The sequence below is a fragment of the Aspergillus luchuensis genome, chromosome 8, assembly GCF_016861625.1.
Source record: "Aspergillus luchuensis IFO 4308 DNA, chromosome 8, nearly complete sequence".
Lineage (NCBI taxonomy): Eukaryota > Fungi > Ascomycota > Eurotiomycetes > Eurotiales > Aspergillaceae > Aspergillus > Aspergillus luchuensis.
The window spans coordinates 276,927-303,075 of NC_054856.1; the positions used below are offsets into that span (position 1 = coordinate 276,927).

The 26,149-nt window shown below is 52.0% G+C and overlaps 8 protein-coding genes across 8 annotated transcripts; 7 read left to right on the plus strand and 1 right to left on the minus strand.

Annotated features, from left to right (window-relative positions):
* Positions 1-712: 712 nt before the first annotated feature.
* Positions 713-2,968, minus strand: fos-1 (sensor histidine kinase/response regulator Fos-1/TcsA; the record flags this gene model as incomplete). Its single annotated transcript, XM_041681083.1, has 1 exon — positions 713-2,968. One exon carries the CDS (start codon positions 2,966-2,968, stop codon positions 713-715), a length of 2,256 nt encoding a protein of 751 aa, XP_041548061.1.
* A 3,229-nt stretch (positions 2,969-6,197) lies between these two features.
* Positions 6,198-8,979, plus strand: optF (small oligopeptide transporter, OPT family; the record flags this gene model as incomplete). The annotated part of the gene is made up of 6 exons (XM_041681084.1): positions 6,198-6,248; positions 6,550-6,738; positions 6,806-8,133; positions 8,183-8,397; positions 8,454-8,723; positions 8,780-8,979. The coding sequence occupies 6 exons, from the start codon at positions 6,198-6,200 to the stop codon at positions 8,977-8,979; spliced, it is 2,253 nt and encodes a 750-aa protein (XP_041548062.1).
* Positions 8,980-9,690: 711 nt separating this feature from the next.
* Positions 9,691-12,031, plus strand: AKAW2_80102S (putative C6 transcription factor; the record flags this gene model as incomplete). The annotated part of the gene is made up of 2 exons (XM_041681085.1): positions 9,691-11,119; positions 11,178-12,031. 2 exons carry the CDS (start codon positions 9,691-9,693, stop codon positions 12,029-12,031), a joined length of 2,283 nt encoding a protein of 760 aa, XP_041548063.1.
* Positions 12,032-12,229: 198 nt separating this feature from the next.
* Positions 12,230-13,597, plus strand: AKAW2_80103S (putative guanine deaminase; the record flags this gene model as incomplete). The annotated part of the gene is made up of 1 exon (XM_041681086.1): positions 12,230-13,597. The coding sequence occupies one exon, from the start codon at positions 12,230-12,232 to the stop codon at positions 13,595-13,597; it is 1,368 nt and encodes a 455-aa protein (XP_041548064.1).
* Positions 13,598-14,100: 503 nt separating this feature from the next.
* On the plus strand, positions 14,101-16,215 carry AKAW2_80104S (uncharacterized protein; the record flags this gene model as incomplete). Its single annotated transcript, XM_041681087.1, has 1 exon — positions 14,101-16,215. One exon carries the CDS (start codon positions 14,101-14,103, stop codon positions 16,213-16,215), a length of 2,115 nt encoding a protein of 704 aa, XP_041548065.1.
* A 2,097-nt stretch (positions 16,216-18,312) lies between these two features.
* Positions 18,313-20,147, plus strand: AKAW2_80105S (sugar porter family MFS transporter; the record flags this gene model as incomplete). The annotated part of the gene is made up of 5 exons (XM_041681088.1): positions 18,313-18,614; positions 18,671-18,794; positions 18,844-18,920; positions 18,973-19,337; positions 19,393-20,147. 5 exons carry the CDS (start codon positions 18,313-18,315, stop codon positions 20,145-20,147), a joined length of 1,623 nt encoding a protein of 540 aa, XP_041548066.1.
* A 1,436-nt stretch (positions 20,148-21,583) lies between these two features.
* On the plus strand, positions 21,584-23,680 carry SED1 (S53 family peptidase; the record flags this gene model as incomplete). Its single annotated transcript, XM_041681090.1, has 5 exons — positions 21,584-21,786; positions 21,830-22,093; positions 22,137-22,357; positions 22,402-22,522; positions 22,570-23,680. The coding sequence occupies 5 exons, from the start codon at positions 21,584-21,586 to the stop codon at positions 23,678-23,680; spliced, it is 1,920 nt and encodes a 639-aa protein (XP_041548067.1).
* A 1,169-nt stretch (positions 23,681-24,849) lies between these two features.
* AKAW2_80107S (uncharacterized protein) lies at positions 24,850-26,017 on the plus strand (the record flags this gene model as incomplete). The annotated part of the gene is made up of 3 exons (XM_041681091.1): positions 24,850-25,243; positions 25,322-25,502; positions 25,591-26,017. 3 exons carry the CDS (start codon positions 24,850-24,852, stop codon positions 26,015-26,017), a joined length of 1,002 nt encoding a protein of 333 aa, XP_041548068.1.
* Between the last annotated feature and the right edge of the window lie 132 nt (positions 26,018-26,149).

The window sequence follows — 26,149 nt, forward strand, 5'->3', positions numbered from 1 at the left end:
TTAACATGCTGCTTTAAAGTTTGGGACAAGAGAAGAGAGCAAGATGGATGGAAGTTGAGGAGCGACGCAGTGTAATATATCTGGTATACTGTCCATGAGCCAGACAAGGCGCTACCTACTAACTTACTATACAGGTAATAGATGCTTCCCCTACAAGAACAATGGAATGCAAATGGTAACGACACTTTTCATTTACCCAATAAACATATCCCAAAATATTGTATCCAGGTTGATCCATCAGTCATCGCCCAGCAGTGCTGATAGCCTGGAATTTTGTTAGATTAGCCAATACAGTACAGAAATGGTATGGTATGGTATGGTGGTATCGAATGCTCTATTCATAAACTGAGGTAGTATGTTCCCATCGTAAGCGTCATGAGAAGAGAAGATCATGAGTCTTGCATATTGTAGTCTTGGAAACCAATCCATTTTACAGGGTTGGTTCTCTGTTCTTGAGCATCTGGACTCGTCACGTCGACTGCCCCGGAGCGCACTGCTTTGCGGTGTGATGGGCAGGTTAGTCAAACACGAAAGCCGTGTCAGTAATGCTCGGTTTATTGTTCGGAGCCAGACTTTAGTCGGCCTCCGAGAACAAACAAAAGGTGTGCGCGTGAAGCATGTCAGAGGTCGCTGGTACAATGGCACATCTGGGACAGTTGCTTGTAGTCAGGCAATTGCTGAGAGAATAAGAGAGGGCAGGCTTGTCAGGCCATCATGTCCCCATCCACTTCCAGAGCAAACGCATTAACTGTTTCTGATGGATTGGTTTCCCGATGTGATCGCTCATTCCCTGCTTCATATAATGCTCTATATCTCCTGGCATAACGTTCCCTGTAAGCGCAATGATGGGCATCGCTAGTTCCATTTGCCGTATCTGGCGTGTCGCCTGAACACCGTCCAGCACCGGCATGCCGATATCCATAAGAATTGTATTGTAGGATAAAGGCTGCTGCTTGACCAGTCGAACCGCCTCTGCTCCATCCCATGCTGTATCAATTCGCGCGAAGCCCATGTTCTGGAGAAGCTTGAGCATCATCATTTGGTTGACCAGGTTGTCCTCAACCAGGAGAACGTGTTTGTGAGGAGCAATGTCATGGATCTTTCGTTCGATATCACCGACGTCTTCAACGGGTGTCCCAGTCGTTCTAGCGGGCGGCGTCACGCTCACCCGACGCATCTTGGCCGTGACCCAGAAGATACTGCCCTTTCTCTCAGGATTGGGCCGGTATCCGACACTGCCGTCCATGAGTTCGGCCAAACTCTTGCAGATCGATAAGCCGAGGCCAGTTCCTTGATATCTCTTCGAACCAGACTCGGCGAAGCGTGTGAACGGTGTGAACAACGAGCCAATAGCATCTTCGGGAACACCAACTCCCGTATCCGCAACCTCGGTCCGGATGTTATATACATTGGGGTCCTCCGCATCTTCGGAGAAAGTGGTGTTAATCTTGACGTAGCCCTCCTCGGTGAACTTGACTGCATTGCTGATAAGATTCTGGAGGACCTGACGATACCGCAGCGGATCACCCTCGACCTGGGACGGAAAGTTGGGTGGGATGAAGCTGGTCAGTTGAACGCCGGGTTTCAAAGCGCCCTTGCAGTTACGCACGACCGCGTTTGTGATACTGTCGACACTGAAAGTATCGGGATGTAGAGTGAAAGACCCCGAGGACAACTTGGAATAGTCGAGGACGTCATTGATGACTTGGAGCAAGACGTTGGTCGAATCTTCGATGATAGAGGAATATTCGCGCTGCTGTTCGTTCATGTCCGTGGCCATCAGCGATGTGAGGGCTAAAAGCATGCCGTTCATGGGCGTGCGAATCTCATGACTCATGTTGGCAAGGAAATCAGTCTTCAACCTCGATGATTCTTCAAAGGCCGCGATCATGCGGGCTTCGGCTGCATTGCGTTCCGTCAAGTCGCGGGTGACCTTGGTGAAGCCAATATGGCGGCCCAGAGCGTACATAGGAGTGATCAAGACGTTGGCCCAAAACCTAGAACCATCCTTGCGGTACCGCCAGCCTTCGTCTTCCACTTTGCCCTCCCGAAGACATACCTCCAATTCTTTGCCGGGCTTATCCGCCATGCGATCCTCCAGGCTATAGAAGGTGGAAAAGTGGCGTCCGATGATTTCCTTGGCCGAGTACCCTTTCAGCAGGGCTGCTCCCGTGTTCCAAGTTACAATATGGCCATGTGTGTCGAGCATGAAGATGGCATAGTCCTTGACCGTGTCAAGCAGGACTTTGTAGGTCTCATTGGAGTAAGACCCATGGGATTTGGACACTGATTTAATCTGACGCTTGGAGATATCAAGTGCCTCCAGAACAATGTATAACAAATTAGAGTTTTCAAATATAGGGGTGATGCGAAGAGTATAGCAAGCGCTAGCATCATCTATACAAATTTTGTCGATCGACTGGACGTCCTGCGTCGTGATGGCGGCGCGCAATGCGCCAAACAGAATAGCAATATCTATGGCGGGCAGTATGCGTGGACAGACGTCACAGATGAACCGGCCGAGTAACAGCTCCCTCGATAGCCCGGCGAACGCCACGTGGGAATTAGATACCTCCACTACATGTAATGAAGGATCAAGAATGACGCTGGGAATGGGGGTGTAGCGATATATTCGACCTAGAGCCGCTGGAGATTGCTGCACATCGGTATCGGGCATGTTCTTTTCACGGGGATGCGGCTTGTCATGCTCGTGAGGAGATTGCTTCGACTCGACCTTGAGTTTAAGATGATTCACCTCGTCATCATCCTCATCATCCGGTGGTGTGGTTACCATGGAGAAGTTGACAGGTTGAGCTTGGGGCTTATTCTCGATATCGAGATGGAACAGGCGTTTATTGAGATCCATGGCCACCACATTTGGCAATGAAGATTGTTGCTTTACTCGATCTTGAGATGGTGGGGAAAGGGATCTTGCAACATCAGAACCAGTCAGGTAGGAATAGGGCATGGATAATTTGTAGGGAAATAGAGGAGAGGAGAGAGAGGAGGAGGAGGAAGAGGAGGGAGAAAGGGAAGGTAAAGAAAGGTAGAGAAAAGATGTAAGGGAAAAGGAAATATGGAAGAGTGATGAATCCGGAAGGGGGTCAAGGTAAGAAGAAGATAAGAAGAATAGAAGGAGAATGAACAAGACGTTTGACCTAGTAGGATTGGGGATGGGGATGGTATGGTATGGTTTTGGTGTGGCTTTTTCTGGTGTGGAGGAAAGGCAGAGAGAGAGAGGATAGGATGCGGTGGTGGTTTTACTTCACATTACCTTTACTGTATGGATGATGGTGTCAGATGGGCAGTGGGAGGCCCACCGGGATGGGACGAGGCGCACCATCGACGTCAACAGGAAGGGAGCAGAGGATGGGATGGACCAACCAGTGGACGGAAGGTTGGGCCGGTTGTCGCGGGGGAAAGACAAGCTGTGCTCTCACTGGCCACTGCGATCAGCCGCCAGCTCGTGGATCCTTTTAGCAGCAGCAAAAGAGGAGCCAGAGATGGATTGAAGAAGAATGGGAGAGGCTGACTTGAAACTGTAAATCAAAAACAATAAGAAAATTATTAAAAATAAGAAAAAGCTGGGAAAATTGCCGTCTTTCTCCCCTTGTGCCTGCCTTTCCCGGGGGATGCGCCTCACTCTGCTCCTCCTCTTGTTTTCTAGTTTGTACCATCCGTTGGGGTTTAATTACGCCCTCCACCATCTCCGGTAGAGACAGAACAGAGAAAGAGAGAGACAAGCAAGTCTAGAAGGTTTAGACAGGATGGAAAAATCTGCGCTCGTTCAAGATTCCGGTTTCAGGGTCTGGAATGCCTGGGTCTTGACCAAGGCAGCGCCCGCTCTTAGCTCTTTTTTCTACCACTAGGCGCCCATTGTTGGTGTACTTTTGTGTTTGTGATTTGCTTCTGGAGGGCTGACCTCATACCATCTGCCCGAATTGTTGATTTGAGGATGCAAAGATGGTTTTTTGGAAGCGGGAAGGAACCTGCGAGAATCTCAATCCGCAGCAGACCGCTAAACTACTAGTACTTACAATTTACTATTAGTAGTCAGTTCAATAGAAACTACTCCGTATACACGGACGACTTCCGGCTGGAGAAATTCCCCTTGCAGTGTGGCGTCTGGCAAGTAGAGAAGGAAAGTAAATCGACAGTATGTCATCGGTCGGAAGATTGGAAATGATTGCCTAGTTACTTACTTTGTATGTTCTGTAGTCTTTTATCATGTCTTAGTTAACTATCTATAGGTGGTTGGCAAAAGGAATCGTGCAGAACTTCCATAACAGGAGAACTTATGATTTTAGTATCTAGGCAATCTCTTTCGACCTCACTAGTCCACTGATCATGCAACCCAGCCGGCGCCTTTTAATCTATGTCAGACTCACCTACACTCCCCGCTGCCTTTCGTTCGGCTTCAATGGCTGCTGCACTGCATCAGGATCAGCGACCGGGAAGATCCGCCGATAGAAAAGCAGAAGAAGGCATTTTTAAAAGTACATCGTTTGCCTGACAGAGAACACAGGCTCGATGCATGCATGCATGCATATCGCGCGCGCACACGGTACGTGAGCGCTATAGCAGGTTTCACCAAGCTTATCGCCCCCTAACCTGGATCTTGTTCCAAGGGACGAGTAGAACTTGCAATCCCGGGTCAAATCCCGCAGACATTCTACTACGGCACTTCATAGTGGGTAATTAGTATGCTATTATTGTCCAGACTTAAGACAATGAATGCTTTGGTTTGTGATCCAGAGGTGACACATGACCAACCCAGTTTTCTCCCATCCGCTACAAAGGACTTGGATCAGGCTTCATGAGCTCGACAACGCACACTAACCGTCCTAGTTCAATGCCATCATGTATACATTGCAGGCAGTTGTCATATTGCCAACATACCCTGATGTCATCCTATGCCTATTAAGAAAAGTCTCCCTGTGCGCCCGGTGGCAACAACAATAAGCAGTAAGAAACCGAGGCCTCCCACGGTTACTGATCTATACTATAGTCTACACAGTACACAGTATATGGCCCTACGGATCGTTACTGCCTCAGTCCAGACTCCACAAAATGTTCATTAAATCATTCCAAAACTCCCGAGCCGTCAATTTCCAAGAATTGGGGGCATGCTGGCACCCACTGCTCCAGTATTGAAGGGACGGTGAACAATGTCTGTGTTGCATGGACAAACCTCGGACGGAGAGACTTCCGTCTACAGAAAAGATCTCGGCTGTCCGCTTTGCCCGGTTAGTCTTCACTGCTCAGCATTGTACACAGGAGTGGATTGTGGTAGTACAGTGTTACAACTAAACGGGACATTGACATTGTCATGTCTTGCGTCAGACAAGGGGGCTTTATATATGCCTAATCATTGCCAATTCTCAACTGGAGCCTATGGTGGCGCAGAACTCAGCCAGGACCACCAGTTGCACATCCACAAAGAGCAAATCTGACAATGGCGTTCATGCAAGCTGCATCGGCTATCACACTCTGATCCTGATCAGATCATTCCCCCCCTATCTATGCTAAGAGTAGAATAGAGATAAAGTATGGGCGACCATCTGTCCCATCTCATAGGACCCAAGATCCGGGTGGCACTGGATAACCGCAATAGTTGGTGGAGAGGGAGTGGAGCCGGCGTGGCCGAATTCTTTGTGATTGTGCGAGAGATTGCCATCCCAGACGCCTGGAACCAGCCATGACGGACTTCGAGTCACCAAACAGACTTTTTCCCCTTTCTTTTTGGGCGGCGCGAGGGTACGTCAGTGCCTAGTGGGAAAGCCTGTCTTCTCACCGTCCCCTCGCTCGCCCCAGAAAGAACTCCAGCAGGGGAGTTTATCCCAACTTCATCCTCATCTTTATCGCCTCTAGGCATCCTATCCACCCAGGAGAGCCATTTGAACAGCCCATCTCCAGAATTACCGTCTCTGGCAAGCTAGGGTGCCTGTTAGTGTCGGGCCAGGCCGATGACAAGCTTGCTGGTCGTTGGTTGATTGCAGCGGCGCACTCCACCGTCTCTGCGGCCGATGCTCTCCGGACCAGCCAGAGCCCCTATCTGCTAATTATCCCACGCATCATCCGAGCCGGTCTCGCCGGGGTGCTGTTCCATCCCAGCTTCTAGACGCTTAGCTTGTCTCTCCCACCAGCGCATCCTTGATTAATCCGGGGATCCTTTAGAAGAGGAGAAGGAGGGGACGATGGGGCTGCAGGATACGATGACCGATGAGAAGAAGTCATCGACGATCCAGGTGGGCTAGACCCATATTTCCTTGTCATTCTACATACTATTCATGGTTTACTACTATCTACATCTTCACTATCTTGATCGTGACTGGTTTCATTTCAAATTGGCCCGACTGCTTGTCATCTTCCCCGGAATCCCTTCACGTGGTGTCCCCATCTACATCGTCCGATTTACCCCCACCTGCATCGTGCACTTACTTTTACGTGAGGCATCATCACATCTGACACATCCACCATCTGCCGTTATTGGCTCTCGTCTCTTCCCCAAATCTGCAATGCTGATGATCGTCTTCGTGATTTGTCTAGGAGCCGTCGTTGAATGGGACTAGCGATGCCTCCAGCATCCTGAGCGACACCCGCGCTCAGGACATACTCCCCTATGAAGCCGACGATTCCCCATTTCCCGAAGTGCGCGCGGTCGTCAAACCGGTTGATGACCGGCAGCTCCCGGTTAATACTGTTCGCATGTGGGTGATTGGTATGGTTTTCACAATTGTATGTTCTCTCCCTCCGACCGTGATGCGGCTGCAACTTGGAGAAGTAAATCGCTCATCAGTCATAGGTCGGAAGTGGCTTGAACCAATTCTTTAGTCTGAGACAACCCAGTGTAACTATTAGTGCTCTTGTTGCCCAGCTCCTAGCATTTCCGGTCGGATGTGCGTGGGCGCAATGGATGCCCCTGGGCTGGTTTAACCCGGACCGCCATTTCAACATCAAAGAGCATGCCCTGATCACAATCATGTCCAACGTCTCTTTCGGGTCGGCAGCTGCCACTCAAGTGATCGAGGCCATGGTTAAGTTCTACGATATGCCTTCTCATGGAGGATTCGAGATCTTATTGATGATTACTACGCAACTGTTTGGGTTTGGTCTGGCGGGGATGGCCGCACGCTGGCTCGTGGGTCCAGCCACTATGATCTGGCCGCAAGTCTTGTCGAACGCTGCTTTGCTTTCGACCCTGCATTCGCGCCAGAATCTGATGGCAGATGGCTGGATAATTAGCCGACTTCGGTTCTTTATGATTGTATTTGTGGCTGGGGCAATCTGGTACTTCGCTCCAGGCTACCTCTTCACAGCACTAAGTACATTCAGCTTCATCTGCTGGATCGTACCGGACAATGTGGTGGTCAACCAGCTCTTTGGCCAAAAGACAGGGTTGGGCATGTCCTTGTTGACCTTCGACTGGGCTCAGGTTGTCTACGCCAACCAAAGTCCCTTGTTAGTCCCATTCTGGGCAGGCCTTAACGTTATCGGTTCGTTTGTGCTCTTCTACTGGATCATCTGCCCGATTATCTACTATACCAACACATGGTATTCGGCCTACCTTCCTCTGCTGAACCCAGATACGTTCGACAATACGGGCAAGCCATATAATACAAGTCGCGTAATGAACGCAGACGGAACATTCAATGTGGAGGCATACCGCAACTATTCGCCCATGTTTCTCCCGGCCGGGTATGCCATGACGTATGGCGTGGCCTTTGCGAATCTGACGGGCATCTTCGTCCACGTCGCATTGTATCACGGGAAAGATCTAGTTGAGCAATGGAAGGGTAGGAACGCGAAAGATGTTCATGCCCGGATCATGGACACCTATGAAAGTGTGCCATGGTGGTGGTTTGGCGGCATCACGGTTGTAATGTTTGCGCTGAGCATAGTGGCCAACGAGGTCTGGCGTACGGACCTCCCGGCGTGGGCGGTTCTTCTGGCATATCTGCTACCCATCATATACATCATCCCCGTTGGTATCATCAAAGCGATCACCAATATATCCAGCAACCAACTAAATTTGATCACCGAATTTATCGGTGGCTATGCTTTCCTAGGACGACCAGTCGCAAACATGGCGTTCAAGTTTTATGGCTATGCGGGCGTGTCGCAGGGACTCGAGTAAGTATCGGCATGGTCCGCAGGGAGATAAGAGCTGACAGATGTCTAGATTCGTGGCCGACATGAAACTGGCGCACTATCTCCATATCGCGCCACGAACGCTGTTTGTCGCGCAGGGCATGGCCACATTGGTCGGTGCCGTTGTTCAGTGCGGTGTGACTGTGTTCATGATCACTCGGATCCGCGGGGTCTGTACCCCTGAGGCTGAGGGAGGCTTTACCTGCCCTCATGGCCAGGTAACTTATTCGTCATCCTTGATCTGGGGTAAGTGTCGGCCCGACCACTAAACTTCGTGGCTTTTCCATTAAACTTTTGTCTAGGTGTTCTCGGTCCCGATCGAAACTTCAGTCCCGGCCAGATGTACGGGAATCTGCTTTGGTTCTTCCTTGTTGGACCCGCCGTCGTGGTGATCACATGGCTTCTGGGCCGACGGTGGAAGAAGGTCAACTACCTTTCTTGGCCCGTTGCATTTGGCGCCATGAGCCTCGTCCCTCCTGCGACGGGAATCAACTTTTCTTCGTGGTGGTTGGTCAATGTGATCTTCAATGGGGTTATCAAACGGCGCAAGCCTGCCTGGTGGTCAAAGTATAGTAAGTTGTTCTTTATCAGTCTTGCTCGCGGCCAGTTGCTAATGGAGTTGCTGTAGACTATGTGCTTTCTGCCGCACTCGACTCCGGGGTTGCCGTGTCCACCGTCATTATATTCTTCTGCATAATTTTACCAGCTGGGCCGTTGAAGTGGTGGGGCAACACCGTGTATCGGAATACAGCCGATGCACACGGTGTGCCATATAACAGACTTCCAGATTCGGGATATTTTGGACCTGCAAAGGGGACCTGGCAATAACAGATGAGGGCTTATGAGGCGTTTTGGTTGGATTTAATAACAACTGGATTTCGGGCGGCATATATTTTACCAATCATAAGTCTAGAAATAATGTATTTATTAATTTTGATCCATTCCGTGATCCAAAATAGTGTCTGAAGATTTCAGCGGAGGAAATGTAGGGGGCGGATGGGTAAACCGGCGTTCGCCCCGAGCCTTGGTTTGTCTCTGCGAGTCCTTCGTGTTAAAGCATCATAACCAGGGAAACCTAGAGGGGAGGTGGGTTTAGGTTCAGGGATCGGGGGGTTCGGGCGGCGGTGTAGATATCCTCCTAAGCAAACTGTGACTGCAATTGCCCGCATTGCAGTTTAACAAATGTGGTGCACCCATCAAAGTTTGGAGGGAGGGAGAGAGATAAAAGAGTCACTAGCAGGATTGATCGACCATTTGGGGCTGAGGGGATAAAGACTAATAAACCTTTTCCCTTCCCACCATTTCTCTCTTAACTAAAGACCAAGACCTCCCCTCGGGTGGATACGCCCCTCTCTCCCCCCCGGCAGCTCACTAAGACTAAAGACCGAGCTACGGCTGCAACTCCGTTCAAGTCGCCCAGTTCTTTTCCCATCAATCCAAATCCATCCATCTCATCCCCCACTCAATAATTCCTCCCCCCGGTATGGCCTGCGGTTCGAGCCGCCTTCCCTGGCCTCTTTCTCCGTCCCTTCCACCACCATGACCAACCGTGACCCCGAATTTCGGCATCAGCTGGGCAAATTCCGACTCGATCCCCTACCGATTCCTTCTCATCCTGCATCTCTTCCTCCTCCTCCTCCTCCTCCTCCTCCGCCGCGTCCTGCTCACCCCAGTTCCGTCCCTTCTCCGCAGTCGCTGCCGCCGCCTCCATCCGTGCCGCTTCAGCAGCAACAGCCACTCCCAACAGCACCACCGTCGCTCCCTCCGTCTCATCAGCAGCCCCAGTCTCAACCAACCCCGGCCTCATCGCGATCCTCCCCATCACAGATTTCTCATCCTCGCAGTAAACGAGTATCCACGGCGTGCGACTTTTGTCGGAAACGGAAGAAGAAATGTGACTTTCGCTACCCGAACTGCTCCGCGTGTACTCGCGCCGGTGTCCGCTGTACCATCCCTCCGCCGGGTCCCCAGGTCGCCGCGGCGTCTGTTCCTCGAGATCAGTTGGAAAACCTACAAAACCGGGTACGATGGCTGGAGGAGCTTTTGCGCCGCAAAACAGGCATCTCGGTCGCCGACCGGCCTACGGGGACTGCGCTGGATGGCGAGGGCGACCCGGACTGGTGGTACCAGGTACCAGCCTTGATGATGACTCGCGGGAGTTCAACACATTCAACACCCACAACGACGGCAACCGCGCTGTCCAGCAGCCCTGCTCCTAGTTCCACTGCGGTAGGCACCGAGTTGCCTAATGTAGGTGAGTTGTTTCGCGACCAATTGGAGCATCGACGACCCTCCATCGCGCGTCCGGTAGCATCCGCTCCTCGTGTGATGCGGCTCGCCTCGCTTCCAGAGGCGCAATCAGTAGCATCACGATACTTTGATAGTCTGGGGTACCAATACCCTTTTCTTCATCGGGAGGAGTTTATGGCCCAGCTTGATCGCATCTATGCGGGGGAGGTCCCCGCACCGGAGGTTCATCACTCGTATCACATCACCATCGCTACGGCCTTGTTGATCGGATCTGCCGACGAGACACAGGCTGCCGAGTTCTACCATGTTAGCAATGAGACCATGGCACTGGCGTTACAAAACGAAGATCTGGCAGCTGTTCGAGCCCTTTTGAGCGTCGCTGTGTATACAATGTTTGCGACCACGGGCCCCAGTGTGTGGCACATCCTCGGGACTACTTTGCGTCTCGCCACAAGTCTCGGGCTGCATAAAGCCCGTCCAACGGGGAACGTGATAGAAGAGGAGATGGCCAAGCGGGCGTTCTGGAGTCTCTACAACCTTGATCGACTAATCGCCAGCACTCTTGGAAGGCCACTTGGAATTGCAGATGAGGACATCTCCATCGGCTTGCCACGGGAATTCAATGACAATTGGACAGAGACCCCGGGGGCTAGTGCCATGACGATTCCTTTGCAGGTGGTGCGCCTGCGTCGGATTTTTTCGCGGATCTACCGCTACTGTAAGTCTTTCCTAGTTTATATGGTGCTCGCCGTGTTCAGTTCCACTGACCGTGACAGTATTTAACAACCAACCGCCACCGCCTCCAACAGAGGTTGCCATCACGCTCAGTCATTTCCGCCAGGAACTAGACGACTGGCGACAGGAAGCGCCGGTGTATGCACCCGCGCTTTTATACTCAACAAGTTACTACGACTATTTATATGCAACGACGCTGCTCCTTATGTACCGACCTAGTCCGCGTAATCCGACACCCGATGCCACCAGCATCGTGAGCTGCGGAAACGCCAGTATCCAGGTCATTCGGTCCTACTGGGACAGCTACTCGCAGGGGAAGCTGAAGTGGATTTGGTTGACCCTCAGTCAAGTTTACTTTGCCGGCATTACAATCCTGTGGTGTCTAAACCACAATCTCCAGTCTGTCCGCGAAGGCCGTGGTGCTGCGTGGAAGCCCGAGGATCAGAGCATGCGACGGGCCATCCAGGCAGTAGTTGTTCTGCTGGAGGAATTTGGCAAGCGACGTCCGGGGGTGGACCGACTGGCGGAGACGTTCCGCAACCAGAGCACGATGATCTTCAGCCATCTGGCGTATCAGCAGGAACAGCAGCAGGAGCAGGAGCAGCAGCTTCAACAACAGCAGCAGCCACAACCACCACCGCCTCCACCGCAACCACAGCCACCTATGCCACAACATCAACCGTTCCTTGAACAGCAGCCGCAGCAACAACCACAGCAGCAGCAGCCACAGCATATTTTAGTAGCACCACCGGTGCCCCTAGCGCCGGTGCTGGATGACGTTCTCCTGGTAAATGGATCGGGGAATATACCCATGATTGACCCGCAACTGGCGGAGCAATTATTCTATTCTTATGATTGGTTCCAGGAGGAGATGGCGACATATTATACCCTTTAGTTGGATTGTTATGACAATTTTGGAGGCAATTTTCTGTATTTGAGCTTACGGCTGTTGTGGTGTAGAAAAGGTGGAGGCGCATTGCTACCCCGCTGTAGATAAAACCCCTAACAACGCTTATCTTCTGTCAACTCCATCACAACATCTTCATTATCATCATTATCGATCCCCCCAACTATTACCGCAGCCACCCCCCTCATGGCTTCTGAAACACCCAAAGCTCAAGCCTTCCATGGCACCTTCATTCACACACTCAGCTCCAAGCAACTTGAGATCCTTACTGAGACCTTCATCCTCCTCTCACCCACTGGCACCATCCAAGCCATCCACCCATCCACCCCCACAACTTCCATTTCAGATCTCCTTGCAGGATACCACTACTCTGAATCTACTTGCACAGTGACCATCTTGCAACCTACCGAGTTCTTCATCCCCGGCTTCATCGACACGCACACTCATGCCCCTCAATGGGCCCAGCGCGGCACAGGGCGGGGCATCGATCTACTTACCTGGCTGGAGACCATTACCTTCCGCCACGAAGCCAGACTCGCCGATCTGGAGTACGCCAAGTCGCTTTATGCGTCCTGCGTCCGCGGCGGACTCAAACAAGGAATGACGACTGCCTGCTACTACGGTTCCCGTCATGCACCTGCATCGGTCATCCTCGCTGAAACCTGCCTCAACCTGGGTCAACGCGCGCTGATCGGAAAGTGCAATATGACTCGTCACGCCCCGGACTGGTACCGGGACGCGTCGGTGGAAGACTCCCTCCGCGAAACGGAAGACTTTATTGCTCAAGTTCGGAAACTTGATCCCACACATGGACTAGTGACACCGGTGATTACACCGCGGTTCGCAATATGCTGTGAGGAAGAACTACTGGCTGGGCTTGGGGCTGTCGCAGACCGAAATCGTGACTTGCCCATCCAGACACATTTCAACGAGTCGCGGGGCGAGGTCGACTTTACCAGGTCCTTGTTCCCCAATGATAAGACGGAAACGGAGCTCTATGAGCGGCTTGGGCTCCTGAATGACCGGAGCATCCTTGCTCACTCAATCTATCTCTCCGATACAGAGATCGAGCGTATGGCGGAGCTGCAGTGTGGGATTGCTCACTGTCCTATTCCCAATGTTACGATGGATGAGTTCATGGTTGCCCCCGTGCGAGAGTATCTCCGTCGGGATATTAAAGTTGGCTTAGGTACTGACTGCGGAGGAGGGTATTCAAGCTCCATGCTTGATGTGATGAAGGCTGCCTTTGTGGTGTCGACGGCACGGTGTACAATGACGCAAGGACATGACCAACCTCTGAGTCTCACGGAGGGGTTCTACATGGCTACTCTGGGCGGAGCGCGGGTATGCGGACTGCAGGAGAAGGTAGGGAACTTTCTGGTGGGTAAGGAGTTTGATGCGCTGCTTGTTCGGACGCAGGAGGAGGGCGTAATGGCGCCAGTGCAGGAGGAAGACGGAGAGCCGACGGTGTTTGAGAAGTTCTTGATGACGGGAGATGACCGCAATATTGGACGTGTGTTTGTCAAGGGACGGGAGGTGCATACTGCGCGTTGAAATAATTGTCATGTATTGACTGCTATATTTATCGATATCTGGATAGCATTGCGTGTACAATCTCATTGTGAATGGCTCGGTTCCTTATAAAAGTAGAGAATCGGGTGGAGACGGGGGTTTGATCCACACCTCAGGCACCGGTAAGGCTGAGTCCGTTTCCGGTTTTGTTTCACAGCCTCGTCCACTGCTTCTCCCTCTCCACTTCTGACTGAGTCTCTCGCTCCCTCCTCTGCTTTTCCCCCTCCGTGGCAGGGGTTTTAAGTCTGAGCCCCCAACCCTCCTCCCTCAGGATTCTGCCTTCTTTCGTTTACCCACCTCTATCCTTGAGGGAGTCTTCTTATCCTTATTTCCTTTCTTTATGGCCTCCTAATCATCCCTAATTCTAGTCACTCGCGATCGCCGTTTCTTGAAACCCACTCCTCGATAACGGTTCCCTAATAACGGCCATTCATTCGCTTCACCCTTTGTTTCATCACCCACGAACTTCTTAAAGTAATAGCACCATGGCGGAAGAACCTCAGGTCATGTCGATCCAGCAACGGATTGCGGCACTTAAACAAGCGCAAGTTGGTCAAAGCTCAGGAATCGACACCAGCGAGCCTGTGCTTGTCCAGCCCACTCCAATGCCCACACGTCCAGCTGCTCCCCCGCGACCCAAAACCTTCACCACCAACAATACCAACGACAGTTATAATAACCATGCTGCTGGCAGCAATGGCTCCATCTACAATCGCTCATCCGCCTCCAATGATGCGGTCCCTCCTAGGCCTGTCCCACGTCCCGCTACTGCACCAGCACCGCCCCCAGTGAAACACAAGACACCCCCTCCTTTGCCTGCTCGCAAGCCCTCCGACCAACAACGCCCAGCACTACCACCGCGGAGACCGACGCAACCCTCTCATAAAGGCTCATTGGAGTCTATGGCCTCAGATATATCTAGATCGACCACTACAAGTACCGGGAAGACATCGGCTAGCTCAATAAGTGCAGGCCCTGGCCGCTCCCTGCCCCCCGCTTGGGGCGAGGCTGAGTTGCCTCCATTGCCCCCCAAACGCCAGCCACAACCACCACCGCGGCCGACGCCCACGACGAGAAGTAGTAGCAGTAGCAGCAGGCTATCTCCACCTCGTCCGTCTTTGCCCTTGCGACGGAAATCCAGCCAGAGCAACTACTCTGTGGAAAGCAACAATTCGCAGGCTTCCCGGCTGCCTCCTCCACTGCCGTCTAGGACAACAAGTGACAGGTCGCTGACTATCAACGAAGAGGAGGAAAAGAACCCGCCGCTACCAGTTCGGAGGCTGCCCCCGCCCCCGCCTTCTACCGATACGCTGGGTAAGCTCAAACAATCCGGTTTCGCGGCGATCAATAAATCTTTTGGCAGTACCAATGGAGCTGTCAATGAGCCCAGCTCCAATGGCGTGCCCCCGCCTGTCCCCCTGGCATCGCGTCCGGATCTCTCCAAAATCCAAGCTACGAAGCCTCGTTTGTATGCTTCCAATGCGCCCACAGTGCCAACACCGGTTGCGTGTCTGAAATGCCGCGACTTCTCAGCTGCCGATGCCCATGCAGCTCGATACCCGCGCACGTCTCTCCCGACACACGACCTGTCCTGGCTGGCGAATGAACTCACGGCACCGTTCCCGTCCCACACGGACAAAGCTCGTGTCATCTTCACTTGGCTCCACCACAACATCGCGTATGACGTAGAGGCCTTCTACAATAATCGGGTGAAGAGTCAAACCCCAGCCAATACACTCGCGACGGGAATGGGTGTGTGTGAGGGGTATGCGGGGTTGTTCACTGCGCTTGCTACCCGTGCAGGTATGGAGGCGAAGACTGTCCACGGTCACGGTAAGGGTTATGGATATGTGGCTCCTACTCCTGGATCTTCGCTACCCCCGGTTCAAGGTGGCCATGCTTGGAACGTCGTCAGGATCGACAACGGGCAGTGGAAGCTGATTGACCCCTGCTGGGGTGCTGGGTGCGTCTTTGGCAAGGGGCAGCCTTACCAGCCAAAATTTGACCCGGCCATGTTCACGGACACTAATGATGAGCTGGGGCTGAAGCACTTCCCCGAAGACCGAACGCAGTTCTACCGTGACGATGGACGTCCGGAGATCAGCTGGCAGGAGTACCTTCTGGGTAACCCCAGTTCACCGCTGTGCGTTGAGCAGCCGGTGATCTTTGGGGAGGCGGAGAAGCACAGCATTGGAGTGCGGTCGTACCGCCCGGCTGCCAAGCAGATATCAGTGCACCAGGGAGGACCGGTGCGCTTCCAGTTCGGTCTGATCTGCGAGCACTGGACGCTGGAGTATCACACGCGGGCCAAGCCGGGGTTGTTCCTACTGATGGTGAAAGGCGTGGACGGGCAGAAGGAGGAGAGTCTCGTATTTACACACGTGCGGGGATCCAACCCTAACGGCGGGGGAGATATGTGGTACGTGGACGTTCCGGACTCCAGAATGCTGGGGGCGCCGGGCCAACAGGTGCCGATAGTGGTGCTGACCCGGTTCGGGGATCGAGCGGACTGTCGGGGGCTGACAGCGGAGGAATACCGGACGCAGGTTGGTCGGGTGCAAATGGAGTTTGTCTTCATTGCACAGTGGGATCTGGTGTAAGATGCGGTAAAGGGGGTCGGCATGGGCAGCCGGGTAATTAGGGTTGGCTGCCCTGCATGGGCTGAGCGTCTAGTAGACTAGTGTTTCTTCTTTTGTCTCTGCGTGGCTTTTTTGGCTTTTCCTTCCCCTCTTCTCCCGGCTTGGGAAGGCTTGTGTCTCACCCTCGACAGCGGACATGGTTTGTCCCGACATTTTCCGTAATGATAATGACCCTGGTCGTATATATATACACATATACCGCACATGAAGATGCGATTTTGGATTTGCAGCCACCAGCCTTTGATTGCATTACTCACATCACTTGGTACAGCGGGGACAGCCTGGCTCTACTAGTACTAGTAGTAGTATAATATGGAAGGGAAGCCATTGACGGGCGGAGAACATCCACGAATCAGCCAAGGGAGCTTGAGTGGATGAGAAAAAATTCAAACGTTAGTAACCAACGGTGCTGGAATCCAGTACGTTAGAGAGTCCTTGGCGAAGGCTAAAAGGAGGGTACAATGTCGGCTAAATTCTCAGTCCCATGTCATGGTTTAGTTGACCAGGAGTACTACAACTAGTAGGTAGCTACCTACTAGTATCATGTTGGGGTGACTGGGGTCCCCCGCGATTATTGCATGAGGGATTTATCTACTTGGTCATTCGGGAAGCAGATGGAAGAGAATTTCATAGAATGTCTCAATCACATCATAGCCGACAGGGGATGAGAATCTGGCAAGATGACTGGGGGTAGTAATTAAATCCTTGTGAAAATATGATACGGAGGGGCCCGGGGTGTTTCCATTATCCAAAGCAAATCAATGTTTTCCTGTTCCTGTCTTCTTTTGACTGGTTGTGATAGGATACTTTCCGTAAGATACCCACCCATACTAGCCGGTCTAGGGAAGGTATACCATGGCCAAGACCCTGAAAGTCGAGATTAAGCCTAATTAGGCTCTGGGCCGGGCGAGAGCATGATTGCCTGAGAGTCGAGTCATGTGCTCTGGGGAAGCCGGTCGGTGTCTCTCCGCAATCTCGAGTTCCCCCGTCCTCTTCTCCATTTCCCCCCGAACTGGATCTCGTTTGCTCACCTTCACCGAATTTTAGCTATAATCGGTTCATATTAGATAACACCTCTGCATTCGAGTCAGTTATAGTTACACTGTCGCTGCACCGTCCCCGCTGGCATTGCGTTGCTGGCCTGCAGGAATTTCCCAATCTACTCCGGACTGTATCCCGCCTTGGCCGGGAAAGGGAACAACAATGCCGATCCGCCCAATCCCCGGAATCCTCCACCTCCACCTTCTCTGCCTCCACGCTTACGCTGGATCGCGGCCTCCGACTCTCGGCTGACCCGTCTTCGGTCTTCAGCCTTCAGGGTTGCCTGCCTTGCGTGTCCGATGGCTTTTCTGAACGTGCTGGCCGGCTTGGACCGCCGCCCACGCTTTCAGCCACCTACCCGACTACGGTCACATTCGGCCATCCCGATAAAGACTTACCGCTGAAGTCGAGATAGAAACGTGCCGTGCATCGTTCAGGTCGGGTGGATTCTGGATCATTCTCTCGCCCCCTCCCCATCTGCTTCCTGATGGCTCGTTTCATGCCCACTCGACCCTCCAGACCATGTGCTTGCCCCGGTTTTTTCCCATGCGACAGATGGGCTCACGGCCAGCCGACTGACCCATGGGCAACGCCCCCCATGTCAGCTCCTGGTGGACCGCCTTTTGCTGCATGCATCCAATCGCTAGTCCAGCTGAACCTTGACCTAACCGGATATGCCTGTCTCTCCGCTAGTCAGAGGTCGGTCTAATCTCGCCTGGCATGGGTCTGCTTTGCCGTGCTAATCGGGTCGGAACAGTCCCTCTACCACCCTTTAGGTTTGACAATTCAACCGGCCATCATAGCGGTTTTCTGCGTCGACCCCGCGGCATTTGCTCTTGTCTCACTGTGGTTCATTTCATCTGGTGCCATCCGTTCCCGGGGTTCGCTTTCCTTAAATCCCCCGTCTTTTCCCCGGCTTCTCCTGCGTTCTTCTTTTGCTTTCTTCGGTGGTTCCCCGAGGTTTCTTTTTTTCTTTCCCCCCAGAATCTCCTGCCGTGAGAGGAACCAGCTGGCATCATGGCTATCGGCAATCTTTACTTCATTGCGGCCATCGCCGTCGTCGGCGGTGGTCTGTTCGGTTTCGATATTTCGTCGATGTCCGCCATCATCGAGACCGACGCCTATCTCTGTTATTTTAACCAGGCTCCTGTCACTTATGACGATGATGGCACGAGAGTCTGTCAGGGCCCCAGTGCTAGTGTGCAGGGTGGTATCACCGCCTCCATGGCTGCTGGTTCCTGGCTGGGTTCGTTGATCTCGGGTTTCATCTCGGATATCCTTGGTCGTCGTTCCGCCATTCAAATCGGTTCCATTATCTGGTAAGTGCCTGACATCGCTGCACCTTTGGCTCTACTAACCATGCATGTCTGCATAGGTGCATTGGATCTATCATTGTCTGTGCCTCCCAGAACATTCCCATGCTGATCGTCGGTCGTATCATCAACGGTCTGAGTGTGGGTATCTGCTCCGCTCAGGTACCAGTGTACATTTCGGAGATTGTATGTCGATCCTATAATACCTCTGCTGCATGTGGTGCTAACCTTTTAGGCACCTCCAACCAAGCGTGGTCGTGTCGTCGGTCTGCAGCAATGGGCTATTACCTGGGGTATTCTGATCATGTTCTAGTAAGTTCTTGCCCACCATCAGTTGCCGTCCCTCATCTCACACGTGGTCCAGCGTCTCCTATGGCTGCAGCTTCATCAAGGGTACGGCGGCCTTCCGGATCCCTTGGGGTCTGCAGATGATCCCTGCCGTGCTACTGTTCTTGGGTATGATGCTCCTGCCCGAGTCGCCCCGTTGGTTGGCACGCAAGGACCGGTGGGAGGAGTGCCACGCTGTCTTGACTCTCGTCCACGGTCAGGGCGACCCGAACTCTCCCTTTGTGCTGCGCGAATATGAAGAGATCAAGAGCATGTGCGAGTTTGAGCGTCAAAACGCAGATGTTTCCTACCTTGAGCTGTTCAAGCCTAACATGCTCAACCGTACCCATGTGGGTATCTTCGTTCAGATCTGGTCCCAACTGACGGGAATGAACGTCATGAGTAAGTGTCTTCCAAACCTGTACGGGTGGGTAGCAATACTAACTGTTCGTTCTAGTGTACTACATTACCTACGTCTTTGCTATGGCCGGCCTGAAGGGCAACAACAACCTGATCTCCTCCAGTATTCAATACGTGATCAACGTGTGCATGACCGTGCCGGCTCTGATTTGGGGTGATCAGTGGGGTCGTCGCCCGACCTTCTTGATCGGTTCCCTCTTCATGATGATCTGGATGTACATCAATGCCGGTCTGATGGCCAGCTACGGTCATCCCGCGCCGCCCGGTGGTCTCAACCACGTCGAGGCCGAGTCTTGGGTCATCCACGGCGCGCCCAGCAAGGCTGTCATTGCCAGTACCTACCTCTTCGTAGCCTCATACGCCATCTCCTTCGGCCCCGCCAGCTGGGTGTACCCCCCGGAACTGTTCCCTCTGCGTGTGCGTGGCAAGGCCACCGCCCTCTGCACTTCGGCCAACTGGGCCTTCAACTTCGCCCTCAGCTACTTCGTTCCCCCGGCCTTTGTCAACATCCAGTGGAAGGTCTACATCCTCTTCGGTGTCTTCTGTACCGCCATGTTCCTGCACATTTTCTTCTTCTTCCCTGAGACCACGGGTAAGACCTTGGAAGAGGTCGAGGCCATCTTCACTGATCCCAATGGCATTCCGTACATTGGTACGCCCGCCTGGAAGACGAAGAACGAGTACTCGCGCGGTGCACACATCGAGGAGGTTGGCTTTGAGGATGACAAGAAGGTTGCTGGTGGACAGACTATCCACCAGGAGGTCACTGCTACCCCGGATAAGATTGCTTGAGTTGGAAGATTAGTGGTGTCGATGATGATGGAGGTGGGTGAGTGGAGAGAACATACATGGTAGTTGAAGTATATACAAAAAGGAGCTAATTAGACATGTGTCGGCTTAATGCAAGATGAATAACATATAATTTGTCCACTCGACATACTTGTGCAATATTCTTTGAAAACTTTCTATATTTTCAGCACTTCATACCAGATACTATAACCCCTAGTTAGTGGGTACTGCCGTCACTCTGAGAATCAGGTGATTGGCTTCACCGACCCAGGTAAGCACAGCATTATGTTGTGCTCACAACTTTGCACAATCCTGCACAATCCCCCAATTCAAACTAAAGAACATCAGTCAATCAGCCAATAGTTGCAAAATTGATCTACTTGTCTAGTGCGATAATCCACGTTTGCATTCTGCTTCCAGATTTTAATTCCAGATTAAACCAAGTACCTGTCGCTAGTGATGTCATCCTGTGAAGCTTACCAACCTATTTCCTGCCCACGAGGTGGAGATGTTTTATTGACATTATGGTTCTTGAGCAATAGAGACATGACCCACGAGTGGAGTTAAGACGAACTAAACTATTGCTTGTCCAGGGTGCATCTGGAAAGACTCTCGTCTGAATAATCTGACAATGAGTTAGCCAGCTTATAGCACAAGGACATACTTCCGACCCAAATCTCAACAAATTACATCAAATCCTCCCCATCATCAATAAGAGAAGAAAAGGGGACTGACTCTCCCCTGGCGCTCTCAAGACTAACTCAAGCTTTCCGCGTGGATTGTCCGACTCCGAAGACAAGCTTCAGTGTCTGGCGCTGATCGCCCGTCGTGGAACCACCACTAGTGGCAGAGTCTTACCCACACACCCACGACTTAGGCTTTACAGCCCGCTGTCTATTGCTCTCGTGCAGATCGGACAATTGATTGTGTGTAGTGCTTGTTTTTCCCGCTATGGTTGTGTTTTACTTTCTTGAGTTGGTGATAACGGTTTGGTGGTGCTAGTGAACGGGTTTTTTTATGATTATAATAGGGGGTTTCGCCTTTGAGCAAGATGTTTTTGGTTAGATTGATTGATTTGACGATTATGTTCTGTCTGTGGGTGCCTTGAACAGCCTTTGGCTAGCGACAATAGCACAGCAATTGGTGTTTGCACGGACAGCGGGTCTTGATGATGATGATCCAGTGTGATCTGCAGTAGTCAGGTTCCTTATTGGCGATGGATGTCAAAGTCTCTTATCAGGGTTTGGAGTTCATGCCATACCCTCTAGCCAGGGGCTTCTGTCGTTGAGATGTAGGAGTGCAAACGTCAGCGTGTCAAAGTGAAGTGATGCGAGTCAATGGGATCAGCAGCATTCTGTCAACTAGCATATATTCCCGCAGCTCCCACCGTTATTGCGTGATGTTTTGCACGCCACGCTTATTCTGTTGCTGCTGTCAACATGCGTGCCTCACTTCTCCTTCTCAGTGTTACGGTCGCTCTGGCTAGTCCAGCGCCCCGTAACTATGTCGTTCATGAGCGGCGCGATGCATTGCCCAGTGTCTGGGTAGAGGAAAGCCGGTTGGACAAGAGTGCTATGCTGCCTATGCGAATAGGGCTTACCCAGTCCAACTTGGATCGTGGTCACGATTTGTTGATGGAGGTGTATGTTGTCTGTTCCCTTACCAGGACCTAGCTGATGGTTTAGATCTCATCCACAATCGTCCCGCTACGGACAGCACCTCTCCAGCGAGGAGGTGCATGACCTGTTTGCTCCGTCGGATGAGGCCGTGGAGAACGTCCGAGCCTGGATTGAGTCCGCAGGCATTGCTCCAAGCCGTATCTCGCAATCCTACAATAAGCAGTGGCTGCAGTTCGATGCCCATGCAAGCGAGGTCGAGCAACTTCTGCAGACGGAATACTACATCTATTCTCACGCCGGCACGGGAAGCTCCCACGTAACATGCCATGAGTGAGTCCACCTTCTACATGCCATGATACCGCTAACTGGTTAGATACCACGTGCCCGAGGCTCTTCAATCGCACATTGATTACATCACACCAGGAGTGAAGATGCTGGAAGTGCGCGGCATGCCCTCCAAGAAGAGAGATACAGAGAAGCGCTTCCTTGGCAGTCTGCCCCCGATTCTCGCTCCACTACCAATCAATATCACCAAGATCTTCGACGACCCGCTAGCACACTGCGATCTGGCCGTGACACCAGACTGTATTAGAGGTATGTTCATCCACCCGACTCTATGAGCGACGCTAATTGTCCAGCCATGTACAACATCACCAAGGGAACAACAGCCACAAAGGGCAACGAGCTCGGCATCTTCGAAGACCTAGGAGATGTCTACAGTCAAGAAGATCTGAACCTTTTCTTCTCCAACTTTGCCAGGTCCAACCCCTCCCTCCACCCTCTAAGACACAACTAACACCACCCAGCGAGATTCCCCAAGGAACCCATCCAACCCTCGACTCCATCGACGGAGCCACTGCGCCAACAGATGTCACCAACGCGGGCCCCGAATCCGACCTCGACTTCCAGATGGCCTACCCGATCATCTGGCCCCAAAACACCATCCTCTACCAAACCGACGACCCCAACTACGAAGACAACTACAACTACAAAGGCCTCCTGAACAACTTTCTCTACGCCATCGACGGCTCCTACTGCAACGAAACCTCATCCTTAGACCCTCAATACCCAGACCCCTCCCCAGACGGCTACAACTCCCCCAAGCAATGCGGCGTCTACACTCCGACAAACGTAATCTCCATCTCCTACGGCAGCCCTGAAGCCGATCTCCCCATTGCCTACCAACGCCGCCAATGCCACGAGTTCATGAAACTCGGCCTCCAGGGAATCACTGTCGTGGTGGCATCCGGCGACTCCGGCGTCGCCTCCAGCACCGGCGCCTGCCTGGGCACCTCAGACAACATCTTCGTCCCGGACTTCCCAGCCACATGTCCCTACCTCACCGTAGTAGGAGGCACATACCTCCCGCTAGGTTCTGACGCCGCCAAAGACGAAGAAATAGCAGTCACCCGCTTTCCTTCCGGCGGCGGGTTCAGTAATATCTACCCCCGACCAGCATACCAGAACCACTCCGTGGAAGCCTATTTTTCCACCACCTCCGACGAGCTCACCTACCCCTACTACTCAGAAGTAAACTACACAGACTTCTCCAACGCAGACGGGATCTACAACCGCATCGGACGAGGATACCCGGATATCTCTGCCATCGCAGACAACATCATCATCTATAATCAAGGCGAAGCCACATTAGTAGGCGGTACCTCTGCCGCGGCGCCGGCGTTCGCGGCCATGTTGACGCGCATTAATGAGGAGAGGTTGGCGAAGGGCAAGGCCACGGTGGGGTTTGTGAATCCGGTGCTGTATGAACATCCCGAGGCGTTCAGGGATGTGACCGTTGGCGAGAATCCGGGTTGTGGGACTGATGGGTTTCCGGTTGCGAGGGGGTGGGATCCTGTTACGGGGTTGGGGACGCCGAGGTTCGAGAGATTGATGGATTTGTTTACGAAGCTTGATTGATGAGGCGGGGAGATTCTGAGGCCTTCAGAAAAGCTTTATTGGTGTAATGCAATTGTTTTATATGAACCTATGACTTGATTGGGTCTCCTGCTACTATGATAATATTTGGGCTAGTATCATCAGACATATAGTAGATACTGGCCAGTGGTTGATCTGGACAGCTGCATGGCAATTAGTGTCTAGATGGTAATGATAGAGCTGATCTCTCGAGTAATTGGGGAATTTTTTCTCATCTCACTGACTTCTGTGAAAACAGAGATTGCAACTCTATATAGTAGAGATACTTCTCTAAGGTCTCATATCTCTAGTTACTTGTGATACCCAGTTCTTGAGATATAAAGCTCAGACCATGTTACAGACTTAAAGTACCAGTACTAATTCCTTTCTAACTGTGAATCAATCTAGTAAGAACATGCTAGCTGCACTTCATCCATCTGAGGCTAAGAACCCAACCTACAAACAATCAAGCAGCCAATCCGTTAATCAGCAGGCTTAGGCCATCTTGACTATTTTGTAGAGCGAGTATACCTGACCCTATCTCTGAATTGCTGTGAAGACTTTCTTATACTTTCTGACCATGCCCCTTACCCCTGATCGAACTGTATATCTGGGTAATAGTACCTTCCATCATATGCAGGGCAGTCAGTGAACAGAACTTCCATGTCCTGTGGTATGTCAGAACGCAAAGAATGTCCTAACTACTATTACTGCTCTATGATATCGATCGCACATTGCTTCGAACAAGGCTGTACTATTTCTTCCACAGCAACTTTCAATTCCTCACTGTCCATTCGTCAATGCCAGAACAGCCAGCCGAAGAGTGCGCAAGGAGACTCAGCACTGACGACCCCCGTCCTAACGTGGTCATGGCTGATTGGACACGATATCCCTGCCTTCATGTATAAGGCTGTCAGCTGAAAAAAGCCCTTTCACGATAGTATGTACCAGTAACCACGAGGGTAAGCAGCAAAGACTGCGATAACTGTGCAAATCAAATACTTTTTCTGTCTCTGCCCCTCCCCCGCATACCTAACCCTATACCCCCTTACAGCCCAGTACCTAACCTATACCTCCATCTACCGAGCGAAAGGCTTTTCTCTCCCTCTTTCTTCAAAGAACTTACACACAAAAAGCCATCTACACATCTGCACAGAAATCTACCATCAACAATGTCCGCTGGATCCACATTCCGCAACCACTGTGTACAGATTGCCTCGCTTCTCGGGGCAAAGATATCAGACTCGACCCCTACCACCATCTACAACGCATTAAAGAAACTCCAACGCATCCTAGACGACCTTGCCACGGCCACCGATACGGCTGGTAGTGATCTCTCCCTGTCTGAAATCATCAAAAGCGCCGTTTCCAACTTGAACGAACGGAATAGCTTGTTAAACGAACGGAATAGCTTGAGAGCGGAGAACCAGCGGTTGAAGGACGAGTGCATTACCCTTCGCACATTATGTCGTGGTTTACAGGAGACCAACGGGAATCTTGAAGGTGATGTCAATCGACTACAGCGTGAGCATACCACGGTGAACGACGTTCTTGCTGAAGCGTTGGGTCTGGGGGAAATCTAGACCTGACTCTTTGCTGCCCATCAAAGTACAGTAAAGATAAACTAATGAGTTAGCAATGCAGACCGTGCGCAGACCATCACAGACGAGCTACAAAGCTGGAAGATTCACGCGAAAGAAATAGCCAAACGCGCAGAGCAAGCGCAGAAGGAGGCCGAGAAGCAAATCGCCAAAGCACTAGAAGACAAGGCCTTGGCCGAGGACGCTCAATTCTTTTACGATGACATGGAGGTAGCAGTTTCACTGTAAGATCACATCAGCTACTACTACTACTTCCCGTCCCAAGTCATACAGTTCCGCCAAGCTAACCCCTATGGCAATAATCATCCACAGGAAGGGCGAATTCGACCGCATCTGGAAAGACACGCGCCATCTCGGCTACAAGGCTATGAATGGATCCAAGCAGATGGCTATACATGCTATCTGGGAATACCTCTGCAGGAACGCTTGGGGTTGCGATGACATACCAGTGAGATACAGCAACAGCAGCAGCACTCGGGGTAGCTTCTTCGGGAAGAAAAGCAACCCTCTGCAAAATCTCTTTCCTAAGAATTCTACTCACTGGGGAAGGCCAATGTCCGAAGCTTTGCAAAGATTGGTCGCCCGTGCTAAGGAGCTGCAGGGTGAATTACAGGAATATGGATTTCAAGCTCACATTGATCTAGTGGGTCATCTTGACGAACGTCTGCCCCTGCCTATAGACTCCGGAGTCATGATTTGTGTGGAGCATAGGGTGGATGGGTGTTTGGGGGTTTTGTAAGCTTGGGGGGGGGAGGGGTGAAAGGGGGAAGAATGGCCAGGGGTTCTGTCCGGGGGTGTTCTTGGTTGAGGGGTTGATTGTGTGCAGTCATGTTGGCGGGGCATTTCTATCAAAAGTTATCATTGGGTGTGT